General features: G+C 39.4%; 1 protein-coding gene across 3 annotated transcripts in view; it reads right to left on the minus strand.

Moving 5' to 3' along the window:
• Positions 1–25,214, minus strand: part of LOC133994469 (glutamate receptor 3) — a 71,706-nt gene that overhangs the window by 33,791 nt on the left and 12,701 nt on the right. For all 3 annotated transcript variants that reach the window (XM_062433727.1, XM_062433725.1, XM_062433726.1), the window contains 2 exons: positions 18,261–18,500; positions 3,018–3,205 (listed from right to left, as the gene is read on the minus strand). In XM_062433727.1, the coding sequence (XP_062289711.1) occupies positions 3,018–3,205; positions 18,261–18,500 (428 nt within the window). The remainder of the gene's footprint in view (positions 1–3,017; positions 3,206–18,260; positions 18,501–25,214) is intronic.

Genomic DNA, 25,214 nt, shown 5'->3' on the forward strand with positions numbered 1-25,214 from the left:
ATAAATACACAGTAATGGGGGAGTAGGAAGGAAATTAGCACAAACTGAATAATAGATGTCTTCACATAAATTCTCCTTTCTGATAATATGTCTTTACACGTGGCCACAATGTATTTAATCCAGTTTGATTTATTGGAGGATGTATCCTGTTTTTCTACTTATAATAATCCCATATGTATCAGTTATTTTATGTATTTTGCATTTCATTACTGTCAGAAATGCAGCTGTCACAAGGTTGTTTGCTTTTGTTGTACACTCTGATGTTGTTTTCCAAGAAAACGTGGCTGGCAATAAGGAACTTGCACATTCAATACTGATGACAAATAATCAATTACTTCCTTCCAAAACCTCTTCACATCAAAGCCACAACATATGCATATGTTATTTGCCAAGTACTTATTTAAACTGTCAGTGATCGGTTCTTTGAGCCTCAGTCTGCCACTGCCAACTAACAGGAACGCACTCCTGTCATTATCCCCTCTGACCGTGGAGGAAGTCTCCAAGTCTTCTGCTGGACTCTATTCAACTATCTGTCCATTGTACCCAATACCATCTAACCTCCGACAGACCATTTCCCTTGTTCACATCATCAGTTCTTTGTTTAAAAGAGGTGTGTTCCCCACACTGAGCAAGATCACGTCACAACGCTGCCCAAAAACCTAGTCCAGATTGAAACCTACAGGAGGTTTCACTCCTACCCCTTCTACCATCTTTAATCAAGTCTCTAAATTTCTTTCTAAAAAACAACCTGTATGATCCAAACCACTCTGGCTTTATGTGGAGTCACTCTACCAAGAGGGCACTCCTTGTCTGTAATGGAAACGCTGCGATTGGTCAATCCTTGGCTTCACTGCTGCTAGATCTGTCAGCTGCCTTTGACACGGTTAACCACCAAATCCCCTTCTCTACAGACATCTCAGGATCTGCCCTCGGCTGGTTCATGCCCCACGTCTCAGTGAGATCATTTAGAGTGTCTTGAAGGGGGAAGTGTCCAAACCACACAGCTCATCCACAGGGATTGCTCAAGGGTCTGTGCTCAGTCCCCATCTCTTCTAAATATACACCCGCTCACTTGGTTTGATCATCCACTCCCATGGTTTCTCATACTATTGCTATGCTGACCATACCCAACTGTATTGTTCCCGCAGGAAGACCTCACAGTCTCATCATGCCTTGCAGACATCTCTTAACCTATCTAAAACAGAGCTCCTTGTCATCCCAGCCAGTCCCTCTATACAAAAATGGATCAATATCCAGCTTGAATCAGCCCAACTCATGCCCACAACGTCTGCTCGAAACTTGGTTGTAATGCGTGGTGACCAACAAACCTTTAAATTTCGCACAGCCTCGATTGCTCAGTCTTGTCAATTTGCACTGTACAACATCAGGAAGATTAGACCCGACCTATCTGAGCATGCAGCACAGCTCCTGGTACAGGCTGGTAATATCACCCATTGACTACTGCAACTCCTTACTGACCGGTCGGGTCTCCCTGAAAGCCTGTTCAACCTTCTACAGATGATTTAGAAGGCGGTGGCACACCTGGTCTTCAACCAGCCCAAAACATATCACTCTGCTCTTTATATGCCTCCATCGGCTCCCAGTTGGTGTCCACATCAAATTCAAAACCTTAATGCTCACTTACAAAACTGCTTAGAAAAATGGTTCCTGCCTGCCTGAACTCCCCGATGGAGTGTGTGGTACAACCACCACAACAGGGTCTTAAGTCACTAGCCAGATTATTCTCTGAATCAAATTGTAACATTGTAAGAGACCACAAAAATGATCCATACAGTATGAGCATTTTTGAATCCCTGTAACATAATTTTAAGACAAAGTTTAGATATATAAAACTACACAATTAAGGTTAGTGAAAGATCAATCTCACAGTTAAAAGAACCCAACTATGAATACTGGTAGGCAACAGGACATGAACAACAGTTTCCAGTGTCAAACTCACGTTTTGTATGCCCAACCATCCACTCTTACTTCTTATCAGTAGCAGCATCAATATCAATATTACGCTGCTTCCTGTGCTATTTTATGAACTTTTTTTTTTGTGCGGCCTCAAGCAGTCGCTTCTCTGAAACATGTAAACATAGATTGGTTTAATGGGTCATTTTTCTTGTGACATTAGTCTCTTATTTAACAAGTCTAGTGTTGAATCACCTGCTGCGACAAGCAACACTCATTGTCTAGTGGACAAAAATAGCTTGATGTAGATGTTCAATGTCAGAGCTACCTTCATTTTAAGGTTTACAAAAACATTAAGGTTTGGGTTTCTGTATTATAAATTAGGGTAAATCAGTGGAGAAATCAGGAGGAAAAAAAAGTCCATCTATTTGTTAATAGAAGTTTTTACTCAAAAAATCATTTGCAAGGAAAATGTGACCACATGTGCAACGCAGTTTCTAATCCTCCAAATGAACACTAATGATCTTCTGGGTAAATACGCAAATTCCCAGTTAACCCTCATTTAAAAAATTTCTAACGATCAGACATTCTCTAAAGTGCAGTCACAGTGAACAGCATGCATTAGCAAACACTGAATGTGAATCAAGACTCATGTGGGAAAACTGTAGCTGACGATCACCTAGGAAACAAGGATGAAGAGGCTGTTTAATTCCTCCACGTGACTTAAACCCAGGTGACCTCAAACAAACGTGCACACAAAAAAAATCAACAAATAACAAGCCTAATTGAATATGCCCATCTTGCCTGTTTTAACATAGTCTTCTAAATGAGGATGTTGAGATCTGAGGCAGTCATGATGCACTCCATGTGCTTTGGGTAATAACAAAAAAAAAGAAATGAAAAGGAGGGGAGTGAATCAGGAGAGTGCCTTTTTTCACCAAGTGGGTAAATGAAGTGGTGTTTAAAACAAGAAGTGAGAAGATGAGAGAGTGTTTATGCCATTAGACACAATAAAACATGCAGAGTAGCAAGGCTGAATAATGGGATTTAAGACAGGAAGTTTTGTTTCCAGTGTGTCATTTTTCTCAAATAAAGCTCAATACCTGCTCCAGTATTGAGTTGATCCTGTCCACCTCACAGTCAATTAGAAAGCGTTTCTCCTGCCGGCGGTCCATCTCCTCGATGATGCGTCTGTACTCTGTGGGGTCCACGATGTTCCCCACTGAGCGAGCCGTCACCTGCCAGTTATTGGCCACAGCGGACTCCATGATGGCTTGGAGGATTGCAAAACCTGGAGGAGTAAAGGGAGAAGAGCTCCATCACACAGCTGTCTTCCAGAGCACAACAGCAGGTAAACGTTGATGAGAATCCAAAATTGCTGTAAAGAAGAGCTGCAAAGGTATTCCTGCTTTAAAAACAGGGTTGGCAACATGTTTAATGTCTGAAAAGCTTTTGACGAGGCTGAATTCAGACAAACACTCAAAACAGTCCAGATGAAGGTAGATTTAAGGGCAAAGCGTGAGATGGTAAACTGAACTGTGCTTTAGGACTTTTTTTCTTACTGCACATGAATTAAACATGAGCCCCATGCTTTTGCAATTTATGCATTTACACTGTGTATTTTAGTATGTATCACTGCTGTCTTCTTTAGAGTTTAATATCAGAGAAGCCTGCAAAAAAGAGGATGCCATAAATATATATAAATTCGACAGACAAAGTAGACTCAGTGGGGAAGGCCAAATGGGAAATGAGTCCACAGAGAGGTCGTTACATGCACAAAAGATTAAGTTAAAGCTGTGGTGGTACCAAAGGTAAGGAGGGAGGTTACAGAGCATAATTAAGTATTAATTGTAAAATGGTTCCAGGTCCCATGCTGCCTTTGCAGTGTGTCACAGGAGGTCACCAAAGTTATTTCTTTCTTACGCGATTGAGGAATTCAAACTTGCACATTTGAGGCTAGAGATGACACAAATAGAGAAGAAATACCCAACGATAAGTCGTGTGGCACATACTCCAGCAAATGCAGTGAAACGGACTGCTAAAGAAGCAGTTCAGCAGGCACAATCGGTGTAACTCAGTGGCGTATTTGCTTTGCAGAGCTCCCCGTGCCATGGAATGAATCAGTAGGTGAGGCATGTGAAAGGAAGATGCTGAGCTAACAGTAACCTGGCTGAGCAGCGACACTGAAAAGCCACGAGACACCCAGAGGAATTTGGATAGTTTACTGAGGGGGTTAAGGATTTGTAGTCAGCAGTCATGACAGGTCACAAAGACAGTTTCTAAATCAGCTGAACAGAGATATCAGTGACTGAAAAGAAAGGAATACAGAATTCTTTTGTTATACAGAATTTGTTTTAAAAGTTAAAGAGAGAGAGGTCATTTGTGTTCTTTTTTAAACATTCCCTTTGGGAAAATAGTTTTGTCTGGAAATTGAACGACTTACGACCTACCGTTTGTTCATCAAGTTCTATTCCTACTACACTTTTTGTTTCTCAGCTTTTTAATCTATTAATTTAATGCTTTTAAAAATCTGTAGTGACATAATTTGACAGCTACTAGGTGGCATTTGTAAATTTGGGTTTATACTGTAGTTGGCACAGTTGAAAGGAAGTGAAGGTGAACTGTCTGATTACTGGGATTGTTCCAGGAAGCCAGAACCTCCTGCTGAGCTATTTGAAGGTTTCATGGAGCCGATTCAACAAAACATCTGCTATGTGAGGATGAATAAAGTGACATACACACACACAAAATATGTCCTCTGTGCCAGGTGTCTACATACAGTAGGGATAATTACATCCAATGCTGGGTTTTGGAAAAAGCCATATAATTCTGATGGTTATTATTCCAGACAAGTAACAACATTGAAGCTCTTAGATAATACAGTCGAAGCAGTGAGTTTCTGAGTCACAGTTAACATTTCATCATAATCCTGCTCCTGTCTGTCTCACAAACCACTGACAAAACATAACTGTCAAATAAACTGTAATGCAACAATGTAACAGTGATTCACAGATGACTATCCTCAGTCTGTGGAGGACAATGTTACATCACAGATTTCATTTTAAATTATTATCAACATTGTATTTCAATTTGTTTTTCTTGTATGTCATAGGTGTGATGCTATTATAAACACAGTGTATGACTGATTGACCTAAAGTGACAGGAAGTGGGTCACCGCCACAGGCATGAGGCCATGTTGCTTTTTCAAGCAATCAATCTCTTGTCACGGATCAATTTTGTCTCAGTACACATCATACTGACACATTTTGAAAAACATTTTTGGACTTCATTTAATTTTATTTGAGTCAAGAAAAAACAACAGATACTGGGAGGAATTTTATAGATATTCTAACTATATTTGAGGTTTAAAAGACTTGATTGAAATCACAATATTTTAAAATCTTGTGATAAATTGTACTGGTGTGTAAAGGAATAAAGGTTTATGAAATTAGATGTTAAACTCTTGTGTCAAACGTCTGCAGAATCTACATGAATATACCTCAAATTCAGGACAAACCGGGATGAAGTTAAGTCATTAAAAAAAGCAGCTTGTAGGAAGACCAGTGACCCTAGAAAAGTCAACACCTTATCATGCGGAAAAATGATTAATAGCACCACAACAGTAGAACAAAAAGCTCCAGAGACAGATAATGACAGAGTGTAGGAAAGAACAACATACATTACAAATTTGCATATTTATATTATCTGAAGAACAGTGAACTGAATATGTTGAGTAGTGGTAGAAATGCATGGTGGCAGGAACTCATTACATGCCGTATTGGGTCATAAAAAATAGCCAGAAAAATTAAAATGGTGCAGACCCTTTGTCCTGTTTACCACAGCCAACGCACCCCAGCTGACTGCACTAAATGTGCAGAAGCAGCATCGAATTCTGAGCCAACTTTCTCTTTCAGAGCAGAGATAAAAACTGCTGATTCCATAAAATAATGAATATTATTACAGTTGCTGAATAAGCTGGTGTAGAATGTGTATGTAAATACAAGTCAGCGACTGCTTCCTTCGTCTGGATGCTGGCATTAAATGAGAACCGGTTCCTTCTCGATTTCACAGTCAAGTGATGCGCAACCTCTGCAGCACAGACCAGACTGCACTTGACTATTATGACTACTTCAGCTGTTATAGTATGTTTTGCATATAGCGCATGTTTAAAGTTTGTAAATACTTAATACTGAATTTGGGCGAGTTACACATTTATCCATGCATTATTTGTATTATATAGCAACGTGCCCTTTTAATATTAAAGTTTCTTGAATGATTGAAATCCTATTGCTATTGGGTCTGAATTTTAAAGCCCCTCTCCACTGAAAAATGCCTTTTGCTTATTGTTACTTTGATGTATGACCTTTACTGTGCAGAATGATGTATGTGCAGAGTTTGACACTAGAAGGATGTTTTCACATTCATCTTCTGGAAAAGGAAAGGTTTCCTGTGCTCACCTTCAATCTGAGTTTGAAGTGTGCAGCTGCTGCCATGATTTGTGACATCACAACTAGTTTGTAAGCCGGTCATGGTCCAATATGCAACTCAACGCAAGTGTGATGTAGAAATTTGAAACCTCCTTTGCACTGTGCACACTGAGAACAGACTTTCAGTAGAGACATATTGCATCCTCTGGTCTCTGATGTAAGACACAACACTGCACTTTAGGGGTCCCTAGTTTCACAGTAGCATTCATGTACAAATAACCCAGAATAAAAAGATGACACTCCTTGTGTCAGGCACCAATGACGCGTACTCTGACTAATGTAAATCTTTTAAATTTAGAATTTCTTTTTTTTTTTAATCACGCACTCACAACAAAAAGAACCAGCTGTTCTCAACTGGTGACCGTTACTAATGGACAAGTGAGCTGACATGTTCCCAATAGAGCTCCTATGTATTCAGAGCACAGCGACTCAGCTGACATGTCCTCCCTCTATTCCCCTGCTGGTGACCTTCCCAGTGAAGTGCTCGGCAGACAGCTCTCAGATCAGGTATGGCCTTTAAAGACAAGTGGCTCTCGCTGGGCGCCACTACATCAGACACTCAGGAGTTTAAAGAAGGCAGAGGAGAGGTGACGTCTGATACTAGGGGAGGTTAAGACATTCAAAAAGGGGAGCTGCTGTGACTGTCCTGTCTCGGGGCATCGTGAACAGTCTTATGATAGATAAGCTACAGGGCTGACCTCAGACTGGACCAGGCTCTGTTACCGTCCGGCTTTTATCAGGTCAAACAGGAAGACATGTTTGGTTTCTTTTTTTTATCAGCACAAAGATATCAAAACAAGAATCCAGTGCAGTATCTTAGGTGGCAGAGGGGAAATGAAAAGGCAGAAGCTGAGTGTCAGCTCTCCTCCCAGTATTCTGACACATAGTGCTGAACACCATAAGCTGGGATATGCATGACATTTTGAAACGTGTTAGTAGCTGCTTAAGAAAAAGGATTTGGGGGGGATTTACAAATGATTCCCTTGAGAGTTTTATTTCCATTCCCTTTCTGACACTAAACTAAGCTGGATATTTTGGACTTAAATATTTGTTTAGCTTGTCGATGTTAAGCAACTGAGTAAGCTCAAAATTAAAGATGTGTGGAAATAAAAGCTACGTTTGAAAGTCTTGAACTGAAGGAATTAACAGATTATGACATTCAGTGTATTCTAACCTCAATAACCGCAATGCAAATGTGAAATCTAAATGTCAAAGGACAGCCAGAATCTCTTGGTGAATATTAACACTAGTGTGATTTATCAGTGGGTGCACAAATGACAAAGTCTTCTGGTCCGGGAGTTTTGGTTGACTTTGTAAACAGATGGTACATTTTACAACAGCCAGCAGGCAGGACAACCATCAAGGGCATTTTACAGAGTCAATTATTCAGCGTCATACTGAAAAATAATACATATTCAAAATCAGGGGCATATTGTCACAAAGCTATATATAGCACAGCAAAAAAACACATTTATTTCTCACATGAGTAAAAAGGTTTCACAAAAGCAGCCTTGATGCAAAGTATAACATACTCTGTTGAGGTGCTAAATCTCACTTTTCAGTTATGCCAATAAAATAAATAAAATCCCAGTCTGAGGGAGTGCCTTGGTAGCTGAGTGGTTAAGGTGCATGCCACATAAAGGCAGCATCCCTGATTCGATTCCGGCAAGGGACCTTTGCTGCAGGTCATTCCTCTCTCTCTCTCTCTCCCTTTTTCCTGTCAGTCTCTATGCCACCCACTGTCAAATAAAGGTAAAAAAAAGGCCCAAAAATAAATCAAAAAAAAATCCCAGTCTGAGGAAATGTATCCACTAAAGTTAGAAGTCTGTGTTGATGTACAAAATACTCTCTAGTTTTAGCTAATTCTCAATCTCATTTTACGTAGTTTCAAGGGCTGCATTAGTATTATACATGTCAGTCACAAACAAATCAAATTTAGCAACTCAATAAGCAACTAAGACTAAGTAAGCAAGCTAACGATCCACATATTTACCTCTCATAAATTTGTGGGGATGACCATGTATACTGGGCTTACATTTGTCAAGTGTCCAAAAAAATGCTAAATGTCTATTGTGCAAATACAGCAGGCAACTATTTTCTAGTACATTTGATAAATTGCCTCCTTCAGTCCAGTTCTTGTCCACCATGGCCATAAATCAATGAATTTGTGATTTACGTAAGTAATAAGTCATATCATACTAGCTTATATTAGATATATTGAAAACAAAAAATAACTCATCATGATAAAGAAATAAAACATAATTTGACTGAGGATAATTACCCTAGATAACTTCGAGATCTAATGTAGGATTTCTTACATTTCATTGTATTAGAATTTAAGTCAGAAACATAAAAGTAGAAGGATTAACACACACAGCTTGGAATTACTGCAACATCTGTTTCCTCTGCCTGTCATTCTGCACCAGCACTCAGCTGGCCAGTTTGCTCTTTCATCAGCACACAACTGAAATCAATTTTGGCAGCTGCTTCTCAGAGCGAAAGAGGGGAGAACAACTGTTCCCCCTGTAGAGATAAGTGGTGATCTGAACCAGGCCTGTGACCTGGTGACAATAGTTAAAATGTCTTAATATCAGGCAGATAAGGGTGACATTTGCAGTGCAAGAATTAATGACAGAGCAGTAAATTGTTGGTCTAATGTGTGAAAAAAGGGACCAAATACTTCAGCTACAGTACACTAAGAACTCTGACATTTTGTGTTTTGACTAAAGGATAAATCCAGTAGAAATCTGACTGTATCACATTCACAGGTTGTCATTTTATCATCATCAAGAAGGCAGATCTTAACTTAATATACCAGAAAGGGAATAATAGAGATATAGATGTGTTATTGTAAATTACATATCACCCAAGCAAAGCGAATATACTGTTTGCTGTCCTAAAAAAGTTCTTACAAATACAACATCCATTTAAGCTACAGCTTATGTACAGTAGCTTACGTTTAAGTGTATGCATATCACTGAGATGGCGGTCCATATTCATGCTCAAGACTACAAACACAAATACTTTGCTAGGAAATTTCACCACAGAATGCACCCAAAAAATGAAAAGATGACAGCATTTGTTAGAGCAAGCAACACAAAGCGGAGTTGGCCTGCATGTAGGATTCTCTTGAATCTACAGTATGAGCTTAGCAGCCCACACAGCACTGCCCAGGAGATCAGTATGTATTCCTCTGATATGGTGTTCTTTGCAGCTCAGAGGATTGGTTTTATAGAGCATGCCACTATTTGACAACTGGGTTCAAGCGTAAAAATAATAGCTGTAAGTTACTCACAGTCATGTATACTGCTTTGGAATCAAGCATTTTATTATTGGAGGCTGTCTTTCTTTAACCAATGACCTACAAGTAAAACATCAGCTGAGACCTAGATTTGTATTTTCTAAATCCTGAAGGAAAATTATACTTTTGCTTTAATCAAATGTAGAATAATACATTCAGCAAAAGATTTATTCCCTTTGTGACAGACAGAGCAAGAAGAAAGAGACTGATTGAAGGTCTGCTGGCACCTGGCCACGTGTTTCTTCTTGTCTGTCTTGGGCAGCAGCTCACATGACGGCCGAGTGTGGTGTGCAGTCTCAACTGTGACTCAGTCGTCCCTCCTCCTCCCCGGAGAAGGTGACCTCTTTAAAATTCTCTCGCAGGCATCTGAACTGCGTCGTTGTCACGGGATGCCCAGAGCTGAGCGCTACACCAAAAGCGAGACTCAGACAAAGTCACTGAACCTACTTCAGAGAAATCTCCCAAAAATCTCAGAGCTTATACGTGGCTCCACAAAGAAGGAATGTTTTCAGTGGGCAATGCTCACAGAGCCAGTGAAATAATAAGGATTAAAGCTGCCAAATGACAGTAAAAGGACACTTTTGAGTACAATTAGCCTAACAACGCCTACTCCCAATGCAGACCAATGCAGATAACAGCTTCCTGCTCCAAATTAGCTGAACTGCAAAGAGCCCTGCACCCCCACACCACCCACTCCTGCCAAATCCCTGATCAGAGCTAATCAAACAGATTATTTCTTATCTAATGACGGCTGCAAAGTTGCTAACAGAATGTCGAGCATTTCTCCTCCTGTTTCCTTTCATCTTTTTATTTCATTAAGTAATTTATGAACTTTTGTTGCACTTAAAGATGATTCAGATTGTGAAGTCGCATAACGACATGAAGCCTTAAAGAGAGAGAGACTAACAAACACATGCAGCATGCATATTTATTTGAACCACATACAAAGAAATGGAGCTGGCTGGCTCTTGCCTATCACTGAGAGCTGCACTAACTGCCTGTTCTTTTTCTGCTCTCCTATAAAAAAAACCATCCTCCATCTCTTAAGCAAATAAAAATGGCGTCTTCTCTTGGGCAAACATGGAAGCGCACATCACATCAATCTCTTTCATAATTCAAAAAGACTACTGCTGTAATGGCCTTGCCTTATCCTGAAAGCAAGTGTTGTGAAATAGATGAGAAGCAACACAGAAACACGGGTGAAGGCATAAACATAGCAGTGGCTGATAACACAGAAGGGCCTTCTATTAGTCACCTGGCTTCTTATTCAGCCATGTAAAGTGCTAAGGTTAGAGCAGATTAGATAAGACAAGCTGGTTCTTACAGGGGAAAAGAGAGGAGGGGGGGCTCTGAATTCATGAAGTATAAAATAAAAAAATAAAAAATAAAAAAAAATACATTTGGTGCATCTGACAGCACATCTGACAGCGCTTGGCCCTCTGTGCCATTTGCTGCTTTCTGACGCAGGAGAGGCACAAAGGCTTTGCTGACTCCTCTGTTCCTTCCCTCACTCTTCGCCTCCGTACAGTTTCATTTTCTTTTCTATTCATTTGAAGATGCCGCTATATCTTCTCCTGCAAGCAGCTGAGACAACAATGTTGAGCCGAGGAGAGGAGAAAATCTTTTTTCTTTTTTTTAGCCGAAATAAACCTCTTGCTCCTGAGTTGATGGCGCTGTATGCTGCCTAAAGCCGGAAGGAGGGAGCAGACATTTAAAATGATAGCGGGATAAGTGGAAGTCACACCTGGTGGTTAAAGGTCACTGATTAGATAATCAATGGTTCAAATTACTCTGTGTATTGATTTCTGTTTTTTAAAGTGGCAGTATTATGAGTAGAATGGCAGGGAAAGAAAAAGCAGTAAGCATTGATTGTATGTTATTAACAGTAAACTGTATGGCAAATGTAATTGATTAAGCTTCAGGCTGCTTATTAACAAGATTTCAAGATGTGTTCAGTGTAATTCTAATTCCTCAATTTAACAAACACAAGTAAGTGAGACTACAGTGTGACTGGCTGTGTCTATATTCATTTCTAATGCTAAGCAAAGCTGCAGCAGGATGGCACAAGCAACATTCCCATCATAAACACACAAACACACACACACACACAAACACACACAAACACATTTTATTGTCACACTGTCAATCTCACTTAGCGACACTCAGATACATCTCTATACATCTTGGAATAAGGTGTTTTTCCACCTCTCGCTCTTCTTAAGGTCATTGCAGTAATGTGTGAAAAGAGATCTCTGCGACCTGATGCAATAATGCCTCATGGCAAATGCTACAGCCATCAAAGTGTACAGTAATCCCAAACTGCAGGCATTTGATACTGTGCTACAGATCATCATATAGCCTCCTGATGACCACACTGTATATCAGGGTGATTGAAAAAAGCTGCATTGAGACATGATGCACAGATGACAAATTAAAAGAAAGAACAATACTACGTGTCCTTATAAGTACAGTTGGACAATATGATGATCTATACTGTAAGAGAATATGCACTTAGCAATCATTTATACTATTAGCACTGTTTGAGCAAGACTGCTTTATGGCAATATTGGATTTTGTTATATGATTTTTGCATGAATTTGATGAAGTACTTTGATTTCCCATGTATTTAATTTGCTGCAATAGCCAAAAACAGCTTAATTTATCTTACTATATGATACATGTCAATATTGTAATATAACATAACATTATGTTGTCACCGTTCATTTTATCTATATTTCCCGCCACAAGCCACTGCTACTAGAACACCACCACAGGGATGAACACAATTCTTGCAAAATATATTTGCTTATAAGATGTTTTGATGATGGTTATGCACTGTTCAACTCGCTGCTCCAAAATACCATATCTTTTTTTAATCCTTTAATTTGTCATCCATTTGTATGTTAACTCTAAAACAGTATAATCATGTAGTACTAATAGGAGAGTCAAGAATGATGAATAAAAGAAGAAATGAGACAGAGTTTACAGTACTCAAGGCGTGGAGAGCGCTATGAAGGATAGGAACTGTCCAAGGTCCTGAAACACTGAGATGAGAGCTCATTCATGCTAACTACACTATGCTGCTAATCACTTTAAAGCGACTCTTACCTTTCATGCATTTCACACAGCACTTGAACAGCAACAACCCCTCCTCACACCTATGTCCCACCCCCACCGAATGATATGATTGGTCAGAGTTTTCACAGAATATTATGAGAATGGAATAATGATTAGTTTCTATGTCTGGTGGATCTCTCTAACATTTTAGAGTGCCATTACCTTATTAATAGTATTTTAACCTAAACAAAAAAATTTGTAAAAATGTAACAAAGGTAAGGGTAGCTTTAAAGGACAGGTTCACATTTTTTTAAGTCAGTCTTGAAACAACAGTCAGGTGGCCATATAAACACTGAAAGATGTTTTCCTCGCTGTAATTATTCCTCCTGTTCATACTGACTGTTAAAAGATCAGCTTCGAAAAGGGCTTTCAATGTAAGTGATGGGAGCCAAAAATTATGGTAAATACAATCCTATTACAGAGTTCATTTGGGCTTTTGAATGTTGCCTTACAACAGACTTGAAAAACAGTAAACCATCCTTTAAGCAAACTACCTGGAAAATTGATGAATGGGCACAGAGCAGAAAGGTGGCATCATTCTGGGAAAACATTCACATAATGTACATATTCTATCCACACTTGTTGGGTTTAGCAATGCATACATCACAGATTGTTGCAGTAATTACTTTGTTTACATATGTTGGAGGGCTGAGTTGGTTACGCAGAGATGCTCACACTATCTGTAATGACACCAAGCATTGCAGTTCCCCTTTTCAAGCAAAGAACAAAGATTTTCAAAGTGAGGCAACTGTTAAAAGTTATATAATGTCTCGCTGAAGTTTTCTGTACCTACACTAGTGTGGTATGTTCTCTGCAATGCTAAGACTGTCAGTTAATCTGTTCAATAGAGAAGATGTGTTTTTTCATATTTGAAGGAAATAATGTCTATAACAAGCATCATTGCTCATTTGATATTGTGCTTCATGGTGGTCTGGGTCTACAATACACAGCTGATCCATGCTGAGAAATAAAATTTTAAACTTCCCAGGCTGGAAAACTCCAGAAAATGTTTGGTATTCTACATAAATAATTCCCAAGTATCATTTAGTCAATACAATGAGCTCAGTACTGCAGTATGAAGCAGAAAGTCTGCAGCTTACATGTTGTTTGATGTTGTGTTCAGGCTGCTCAGCCTCTGCATGCGTGGATGTGCATGGATCAATTGGGTGTGCTTGATAACTGAGGAGGTTTGGTTCATGCAGAAACATTTAGAGACAGCCAACGCCTCAGCTGTATCTTCTCAGTGAATGCACACCGCCCTTTGAGGTTTTCACCAATAAGGTCATTGCACACACACACACACACACACACACACACACACACACACACATGCAGTACCTTCACTGCCTTTCCAAACGCACTCCATTCCCAGCTGTAAATCTAAAAGCAATCTGATTCCCAGGGAGAATCTAAAATTCAGTCAACACTGACTCAGAGAGGATTCTCAAAACCATGGAATCACATAAATATATTCTGTGTACGAAAACAAAAGAAAGAATGCACTGTTCTCTTTTGAGAGTTTATTCAATTTGACATGGTCCTGCCAAAACGCAGATTGAAAAAAAAAAAAAAAACAGCGCCAGTCTTTCTCATCTGCATCTCTTTGTTTTCCCAGGATCCTTTGACACCATAGAAAGACATCCGTCATTTCCGTCACTACTTGGCTATTCTGTTACATGTGTGTGCCAGTTGTGCTCTCTAGTGCTCTTTCTATGTTCTCTATGTGGCATACTAGAGTCCTTAAATGGAGGGAAAACAGCTCTCTTGAAGCAGAGGGCCTTGATTGATGAATCTCTGCCTCAATCCCAATATTAGGGCCTGGGAGGAAAACACTGTTTACCCAGAGAGGGGGGCGGGGGTCAAGGCCTATTGATATATGTCTATCTGGAAGTGAAGGTGCAGTTAGGTGTTCACAGAGTGGAACAGCTGCTTTGTGCCATTCGGCCTCTCTTTGTCTGTCTCTCTCTCCCACTCTCTGTTAATGAGCCCGTGTGCCTGACTGCTGAGTGCAGCTCTTTAGCAGTGTGCAATTAATCAGACGTTTCCTTGCAGAGACGAAACCAACCAGACATACAGCAGCAGGGCAGTGTGATTACACACTGAATGCAAATTCTCCACCATCCAGACCATCCCCATTCGTCGGAGAGGCAGGAAAATGCAGGAAAAATCTGCAGTTAAGGTTGTTAGTTTGTTGTCCTTTGTCTTGATGGCAACAAATACAAATTAAGATGTAGTTTGTATTATGCAGGTGTATGAAAGAAAATACAGTAGACAGTGGGGATTAGATTTCACAGTTAGATCCCAATATGTTAAATGCTAAATATAAAAAAGCTGACAATGACAACATAATACTGTAGGCATTACACTTTAGGACCAGAACAACAGCAGAAAACCGAATAATAAGTATCCATTACTGCCATAGTCAAAACCCCTAGAGGTCATCATGAAGGAGAGGACTAGGACAGAGGTGCAGACTGTAATGCAATACAATAGTCTCCCAAAGTATCAGAGGAAGGAAGGAAGAACATGATGAACCTCTCTTAATATTTCTGTAATGAAACAAAGATTCTCAAAATCACCCCCAAGACACACATTAGAGGAAGTGATTTTATCTGCTGAGACACTAATGTCTTGTGGAGATGTTTTTTGATTTTACATTTTACGACACAAGTTGGATGGTGCAATCTTTGTTTTCTCAGAGCTCGGCTCTAGAAGTCATTAAAAGACCTCAAAACACTTAGACTTTGCTTGTTGGTTTTCTCTTGGTTAAACTAGATATCAGGATTACTAAAACACATTTTTATACAGTGTGTTGTGCTCTTGTGATTTTTTTTGTAAAATAAAGGTTTGGTAAATACCTGAAATACTATATGTTTTAATTCTGTATCAAAACTGGTATTTTGTTAAAAAATGATTGCTCTACAAAATCTATAAAAGGCATGAAAGGCATACTATGGTAAGTGGTTAGGAAGTATGTGCAGGAAATTAACAAAACATAAAAAGACCTGGTGTGGTCCTACTCTCAGTGACCAGCTGGTAATGCCCAGATGTTCCTCGGTTCAGGAGGTCTTTTCTGCCAGCAGCCATTAGGCTGTTTAATGAGGACATTTCATGGCCAGTGCATCCAGGATAAAAAGGTGATGTTGCACTGCAGCAGATAAACATGACTTTAATGGCCCACGTGAGTAAAGGTGTAAATGAAAGTCAGTTTAGTTTTTTTCTGCTTCTCTTCAATCTGTGTTTTTGTGCTTCTTCAGTTTCTCCTTTTGTATCAGTGATGTTCATCAAACGATCAATTCTTCTAATGAGATGTGGGCTGCACAAAACAGTAGCAGACTCCTGTAAAAAAGCTGCTGTGGGAAACAAACTCCACTCATTATTTAGGAATCATTATTTATATGTCAACTGAAACAGTTCAGATCAGTACAATACTGCTGTCACACAGAGGCATCTCCGACATGAAAGAGCAGCTGAACCTATTTGATGTCGATACCATTTCCAATTTGAAATACATATTGAAAATTAAATGTGCTGTTCGCGCACCAGTACATTAAGTGGTATCTCTGGATATTTTATTTTCTATTACAGTCAAAATCCCATCATACAGATACAGTTTTGATGGTAGCTATGCCTTCAGGCTATCATAAAGAAATCCCTCTTATGGTGTGTGATGAAAGGGAAGACTGAGTCCACTTCCCTAACATCTACAACGAGGGATCGACAGTATTCATTTTAATGATTTTTCCAATTTCAAGCTGACTTTAAGACGCTCTTGCTTTCTTTCTAATGCACATTCTGTTCAGATGTTTCTTAAGGGACAGACATTACACATATTATTGTAAAATGCCTCTACAGCATATTACTGTCATACTCTCCCAAAAACTATCAGCACACACTCACAAAAGCATCTCTTTGGTGCTTGTTCTTCTCCAGCCCTAAATAGAGCCCTTTCCCTATAATGAAGATTAAACTGACATTTGGATGAGTGGTGGCTGTATTGCTCCAGAGCCCTGACAGGGAGGAGCAGGCTGGGACTGGCAGCCAAAATAGGATGGCTAACTAGCCTCTCAACAAACACAAGCTGTGCAGCATGTGGGAATCCATCCTAAACTACAGTGTTTACACTGTGTCTCACTGTGGAAAATGGCTGAGTGTTACAGATGGTGGCCCATCAGTCTCGGCACAGCAGGTGAAAGAGGCTAACAAAGTCAAGCAGAGCTTTAAGGGCCACATCAGGATGCACTTTTGGGAAGGTTGATTGCAGCCAGGTGACGCTATAAACTCCTTAATCATTTTTACTCGAGCACGCCAGCCAACCAATTATCAGCTTCTGCAGTCTGCCACAGAAATACAGATACACTCTGGCCAGATCAATGAAACCGAGGTCCCCGCCAATTTGAGAGAAATAACAACCTCCTTAATGCTGCCACAAATGCCTCTGAACATAAACATCACAATTACAGAAGTGTCGCTGTTTGTTATGTGAGTAGAAAGCTGTGTCGAGAAGCTTTAACTTATTGCCAGATGAATATAAATTTGGTTAAAATATTGCTAAAAATAAGTACTAAACTTCAGAAATGCACAAAATGGCTCTGTGAGAGTCTGTTTCATGACTGAGAAGTAGATTAGACACCCACCTGAAATGGAGATATATAAAGTGAGGCTGGGGAAGCGAAAAAAAGAGTGCTCTCGTCCTAGAAATGCTCTATGTCAGTTTAAAAATACTTGGAATACACAGTTCTGAACAATTTGTTACATTTACCAGAAGCGACTGCACCCAGAAAATCTCTTCATCAACTGACACATTTGAAATACAAGTAACATAACTCAGATGCAAATATGGCATGCAGTATATTTTTGTTGCAACAAACAGTCCATGGCTCACTTGCAGTCCAAAAATCAGACAGATTGTTGTGTTCTACAGATGCTGACCCTCAGAGGACTACCAAGTCTGTAAATAGTTGGCCTACATGAGGGGAGTGGGGAGCCGTGGAGCAGAGTTAGAGGTAGAATATGTTGTGCTCTGTCTTCATATAATCCAATTAGAGCTAAATGATAATCAAAGAGTGCTGAGGATTAGAGGCTCAGGCGGCTGGAGTCGTACTACGGTAGCAGATCGGCAGCACCTGTGAATGACTCATTCCTCGGAAGCAAGGAGCTACTGAATGCTTCTCCGAACAGCATTCAGCAACATAGTGAAGCAATTTATGATCATTACTGGCAAAGATTAAAATGTATCAGACTACTCAGAATAAGGATTGGGGATGAGGGATTTACATATTAAAGACTGATCATATACACTGTATAATAACTGTATGAGCTTTCTTGAGCAATCAGATGTTCTGCACTACTCATTTTTCTTCTGCTGAAGGTTGGTTTATGGTTTTTGCATAGGTGTGTGTGTGTGTGTGTGTTTTACTTTCACAGAGGGCTGCTCTTACCTCTGTCAGTGTCGTAAAGGTAGACAAACTTCTCCCACTTATAATGGTCCAGGAGACTGAGAACAGCTCCTCGCAAACCAGGCCTCATCTGGATGACAAACTGCACGTCAGCGTCGATGGGGAAGCTGGGTGTAATGAAGGAGGTGTGCAGCGCCCCGCAGAAGGAGGTCAGCGTGTTCATGGACTTTCTGTCGTAGAAGCCGAAGATGGCGTAAACTCCCCGGGAGAACTGAGAGCAGACTGGAGACAAAGACAGAGAGCAGGTTCATAAACAATCATTTACGATAAGATCTTCCTTCAATCAAAACAAAGTCGAGGTTCCAATTTCATAAAAGACTGAAAGTTAAAATTGACAAATGTAGGGGGTAAAAAAGTTGAATGTAAGGTTGGCATGGTAGTGAATTCGTGATGGCATTAATCTTCTGAGTGAGGCAGTGGCTATCTGGATAAATGGGTGCCATGTGGGATGTCCGCTCCCTATGGCCATGCTCTGCTGCCCAGTGCCCTTCAGTTCTCCTTGGTCTAAATGCAACTGCTTGGGTAATCAACTAGAAATAATGGGGAAATCAGTACACTGGCCACACAGACTCTTAATGGACAAATACCATGAAACACGAGCATGCAAATGTGCAAGCGCTCGGCTGTGCCGCAGTATAAAAGATTTATAACAAATCCTATCTGCTGCCATCTGCGGGCCTGTGGAAATGAGCTTCGGCTATAACACAGTGCACCAGACACTTGGTCTTACAAGGCGTTAACTATTTCATTTTATTTGTACATAGTAAATGACTTAATAACTCCAGGCATAACTGAATCAGGGATATCACCCTTGTCTTAATGTTAGCAATAACTGAAGCAAATGCTGGTCAACCCAATAGAGCTGCTATGATATTTCTGACCCTCTGCTAAACGCAGATCACAACACTGCTCACTGCAAGTAGTCAGTGGTGTATTATTAATAGTATTATTGTCTATCTGGGTTTAATGAGGTGCCCTTTTGGAGAATCTGCAGGCTTGAATCCAGTGACTCTGAGGGAAGTTCATCCTGGAACATACTGTGTTAATTTCTAGCAAATATTGAGGCAACATATTAGCTACAAGGAAATACACTTAACATTTATGTAATTTAGACACAATTGGCTAATGAAACACGAGTCTCCAGCAATGCTATTGGCTGTGTACGGCTGTACTTAAGCACAATTGTTCTTTGAGCTTAATGCTAATGTCAGCATGCTAACATGCCCACAATAACAATACTAACATGCTGATGTTTAGCAGGTACAGTGTTTACCATATTAACCTTCTTAGTTCAGCGTGTTAGCATGTTAACATTTGCTAATTACCACTAAACCAAAGTGCAGTTGAGGCTGATGAGAATGTCGTCAGTTTTGTAGGTATTTAGTCAAGTATGAATGTGTGTACTAAATGTCATGGTAATCCATAGTTGCTGAGGCATTTCATTCAATACCACAACCATGTGCTAGAGATGAAGACATGGGATCACCTAAATCACTGGGGTAGATCATTTGGGAACATTGTACATATTCGTACACATTTTTTGAAAACTAGTTCTGAATGCTAGCATCACCTAATTGTCTTGGGATTCAACCTCTGCAATTGCGTCCATGTGTAATTTCATGGTAACTCATCCAATAGCTGTTAAACTAATTCTAGACCAAAGTCAGGGGGTTTGCCAACCATAGAACCCTTCCACTAACATAGTTGAAAAGCAAGTAAGAGGACAACCATTCACTCGCCTACACATCTCTGATAGCTCGGTTCAGTCATCTTTCCCTCCAGGTCATTTTATTATTCCTTCCTCCATTTTCTTAGCTTTCAACTTAACGCAGCACACACATCAGACCTGCTGACGTGTATTGAAAGGCCAAGGTGACACTGGTGTAAGAACTACACAAGCACAGGCATCCACAGAAATAAGACAGCTCCAACTGTTTGGTTTCACTGACAGAAGATAATGTTGTTGAACCATTGTTATATATTTGAAGGACAATTTTTGAGCTTCATTTCAAGGACAGATGATTATCACATTTCAATCTTTGATTCAGTATGCTTCACAGTTTCTCCTTTCTGGATAACATTATTTACTGTAACACTACATCAATCCTCCTTTAATTATAGATTTGTAAATTTCTTCTGCAACAGGCAATATTCAGCTCATGTCTCACATGGAAAAATGAAGGCAACCATAAAATTAACACCTCCGAGCTCATTCAACATCACCTAGTTCCTTCTCAAAATGGCAGCTTTTGTTTGTCATGGTTAAATAGGCAGCCTGTTCTCCTAAAGGACTAATAAAATCCTATATTTGGGATCATGAAGCAGTACAACACTCCTAAACTACAGTAAAATCCCAATCATGGTCAGCAATGAAGATATGCATCATTTACTTTATTACAGGGAGGAAGTGAAGCTATTTTTTTGGCACTGCAGGCTCTGTGCATTTGTGTTCAGAATACTAATACATGCTATATCTGCATGATTAATATCCAAATATCCACCTCTCCTCGCTGTCTGTCAGCTTCCATCTCATTTTCTCTGTCCCCCAACACACCTGCGTGTCACTGTTGTCCCTACTTCTGCTTCTCAGCTCAGATACTGTTGCTTTCTTCCTGACCCTCCATTTCTCTGCTTCCTCTTCAGCTCTCACCACCTCGTTAAACTTAACAGGTAGAAGCAGCAGCAAGAAGCAACGCTGTCTTACAGAAACTCAGGGCTTTGCAGCTTTTGATGGTCTCTGCTGTAGACGGCTGGGGAATCATAAAACTCGCTGACGTGAACCTGTAGTGTGTGTGCACTGCAGAGCCGAGCCTACAAAGTGAATTCTTAAAGCTCCATTGCTAGGGAGGAATAGAGAGGAGCTGCTGTCCTTGCCTGAAGAGGGAACATCGCACGCAGCGAGGAAATCAAACTTTATGCATATAAAAAAAAAAACGAGAATGAGAAAAGGGTTAGAGGAGTCACACTGAGAAGCGGAGGTGAACTTTCTCAGACTGAGTCACTGCTGGGAGCCTTGAGGTAAAAAGGGATTGGATACCGCACTTGGACAAAGTGAGGACAACGGCTTCACTTTTTGTGACGATAACAAATAACCTGTTTATGCATGCAGCTGCCTGGTGGGAAGTTATTTTTCTACTGCTGTCTAAAGATGAGTGCCTCTAGCGATGCACAAAGAAAAGAAAGCAGCAGGACTTCAGTTTGGTTTCCTGAGGGAGAGGGAGGATTCATTGCTCTCAGCCACATGGGGATACCTGTCCTTTCCTGTGCTGGGGTCACATGTTTGGTGAGAAAGGAAGGCAGAAGACACGGCACAAACATGCAGCTGCTGTCCAAAAATGACCACCTTATAAAGGATGGGGTCAAAAAGAAGACTAGTTCTATTATTATATCAACAGAAGATGCAGACAGTTCTTTGAAGATATTCCTGACTTTAAGCTTAACAAAGACCATTCATGTAGACATATATGCACTATACTAACTATATTAGGTAAGGTTTCTTTCCTTCTTTCCTGCAATTGCAATCAAAAACATCTGAGTATAATAACAGGGAACGTATGATGCCTGTCCCTCAGGATGCCCTGTGCTGATCAGTTACTTTAGAGACACTGCATGAATCTGAGCATCTGCACACCAGATAGCCCAAAACCTTTGTCAACAAAGAGTCCATAAGAAATGTAAGTAAACTCATGTTAGTTGAATTAGATCCCCTTCAGGCAGATAAAAAATAAAAATCCTCTAGTTGGAATAATTAGTTGTATATGACATGTTTTTTCCACAAAAGATGTTCTGTGTTAAAAAGCAATAAAATGGCATCTTATCTTTCTATCTTATTAAAAATCCAGAATCTGTGAATATGCAGTTCCATTTAATTTCATAAGATAAAGCCCCCCTCCACTCAAAAATGTGTTTTTCTTCTTGTTCCTACAGTTAGATGTTTGAGCTTCACTGTGCAGAATAATGTATGTGCAGAGTCTGACACTAAAAGGCTGTTTTCATATTTACCTGTTGAAAGTGGAAAGTTTCTCAAGCTCATTGAAAGCCTGACTTTTAAAGGTTGAACATATGAACATAATTTGTAACATCACAACTCATTTGGAGGCAAATCCTGGTCTAATATTCAACTTAAACAAGTGTGATGTGGAAACTTGAAGACTCCAGTGCATTACACTGAGAAAATAGACTACAGTGAAGTAGGAGACATGTCGTGCCCAACAGTAGTTAAACCTTTGAAATTAACATACTTGCATATTCATGGTTTATCAGACACATTATTAATAAAACCAGAGTATTTTAAAATATCTTAAAACATGTTTGACACAATATGTCTCTTACTTCACAGAAAAGTCATGTCAGAGTGAATGTGCACTGGAGGTTGACTTGTGTAAATTGTACACTGGACCTCAATAGGTGCATCCCTTAAACTTGTGTTTAAGGAATGATTTTCTGTGAGCACAGAGAAACTTTCCTCTTTCAGCAGATGAATGTGAAAACAGTCTTCTCGCATCAAACTCTGCACATACATCATTCTGCTCAGTGAAGCTCAAACATCCAACTGAAAGAAAAAGAAGAAAAACACATATTTGACTGGAGGATGGTTTTTAAAAAATCTATTTTATATAACTTTTAAAATACCAACTCATCTTATCATTCAATCTTCATTCTAAGCTGGTTTCAGAATAATTTCTACTATAAATTCATCACAGTTTCAAATTGATTATGTAATGATTTATATATCATCTGTGTATTCATCAAGCCACTCATGCAGACCTCACGCTACACACACTGGTTCTTACATCATCAACCCCCCCATGTTACATTGGGAGTTACATAAAATGCCAAATGTACAAATGTGGGAACAAATGTGATCTATAAATCTTCTATAGTCTTTTCATGACACACTGATTGTCTCTCACTTAAGCCAATTCACTAAACTACTTTATTATTTCTGTCAAACCAACAATATCAACATACTACATTAATATCTACATGTTATATCAAGACAGATAGAAATTGGTGAGTCACAAAACAAATCAAGCACTGTTATGCAGTTAAATTGTCTCTGAACTGGAATGGTATTTAAAACAAGTCTCCAAAACTAAAAGTCATCAAGATCTCTTTCCATTTAGTTTGAAAGGAGATGATCAAATGAGACAGCGTTACAAGGCTAGAGAGACGATGCCAATAAATCTTATAAATGTGCTGACTGACAGACACTCAGCGGTTTCAGTGTTTCCTCGTAGAAACGAGATGGACAGCTGAGCTGCGCCGTCTTCTGAATGATAATTCACAGAGCCAACAGCCAACGTGCCTCTACGGATGTTCCAGGTAACAGGCATCCTTTGCATTCTGTCAGCAGCTGTTTAGTGTGTCAGCTCGACGGGATGTTCGGGGATGTTGTGGGAATAACTCAGGACTCTGCTGACACCTGAGTGAGAACACTCCACTGGGTCGCAGGTATTTCCAAACATTATCAGTGTGAACAGTTGTACTCAGCTAACAATTAGAGTTCATTTAGTTCCACTTCTACTTTTACGGAGAAACAGAGGGGCTCAAGCCCTCCAGGCATGCACTGGGCAGCATGCAATGAGACAAATAATCACCCCCTTATTGCATGTTCATCAGAGCCCGACCAATATATCGGCCCCCCTTTGTTATTGGCTGATATTGGCCTATCATAGATATATCAGCATCAGTGTCCATGCTTTCTAATGCCAATATTTTTAAAGCTATATAAGCAGCATTTCATGTATATTTGTTCTTTAATATATATATACTTATGTTTGTTTTTTTGTTTGTTGTTCTGTGTTTTTTATTTATATTTATAATTATTAATTATTATTAAATTCCCAGTTAAGTTTACTGTTTCAATGAACTGATGTCATTTTATACAATTAAGTATATTGTTAAACTGTAAAATATCATCTTTGTCACAAGTGCTTAATAATCATTGCAAAAAATGTGTGTTAATGTATATATTCTTTACATAAGAATATTACCCAATAAATCATTATCAGAATTCTTTACTCCCTAATATCGGTATCAGCATTGGCCCCAAAATAACCATAGTGTTCATACACAATAATTATACTAAATTGTGTGTTTAGACAGTGAGAGCCAAACCTATTCAACAACAAGGATTTATAATGCTCATTGCTCATAATGCAGAAAAACCTAAACAATTTTCAACCATGCAAAGAATCTTTTATGTTTTTATTCAATTAATGCCCCAAGGGTAACTTTTTAATGCAATGTGCACAGGCGCTCTATTTATAGGCAACGCTTCAGCAGAAAGACATGAAAAGGTAATTCAATTTTCCTCAATACTGATGGCAAGGATATGCATGAATAAAAGGTCTGGACACATACATATTTAAGGTCATTGAGGACCAAAGCTCTAAATTAAGCTGAAAGTCCTCTATAGAACTGTAATTGGTTCTGCAAAATCTTTGATACTCTAAAAAAATATGTCAGCATGTCATTATCATTGCAACTGGTCACAGGTTTTTGGGTGAATAAATCTCCGTCTTAGGCTTGTAACCCACCTGTAACATCCACATGAAGCCATTACAGTGTTTGACCTTTAAAGAATAGAAAATATTAGTATATTAGTATATGGTTCATTTCCATGGATATCTTCAGGCCCTCAACCATTTTTAACCATATTAACTTAATTGGAGGATATTACCTGATGTAGGACCTTAAATAATTCTCATTTCCATGTTTGAAAATGCATCATAGTTGTCACAACTGAAACAGAAACTGAGACAATATTCTCTAAAGCAGTATCTTGATGCGCTTCAAATGAAATGGTAAGTGAATTTTGTAAAGTTTATATTATGTCTAATTTATGCCTCCTGCCACCTGAGGAGGCAAAGTATCAGGTCAACACTGCTCACTTACTACAAGTCTGCTGTGTTATTCATGCTTCTATTGTGC

This window comes from Scomber scombrus, chromosome 14 (genome assembly GCF_963691925.1).
Source record: "Scomber scombrus chromosome 14, fScoSco1.1, whole genome shotgun sequence".
Taxonomy (NCBI): Eukaryota; Metazoa; Chordata; class Actinopteri; order Scombriformes; family Scombridae; genus Scomber; species Scomber scombrus.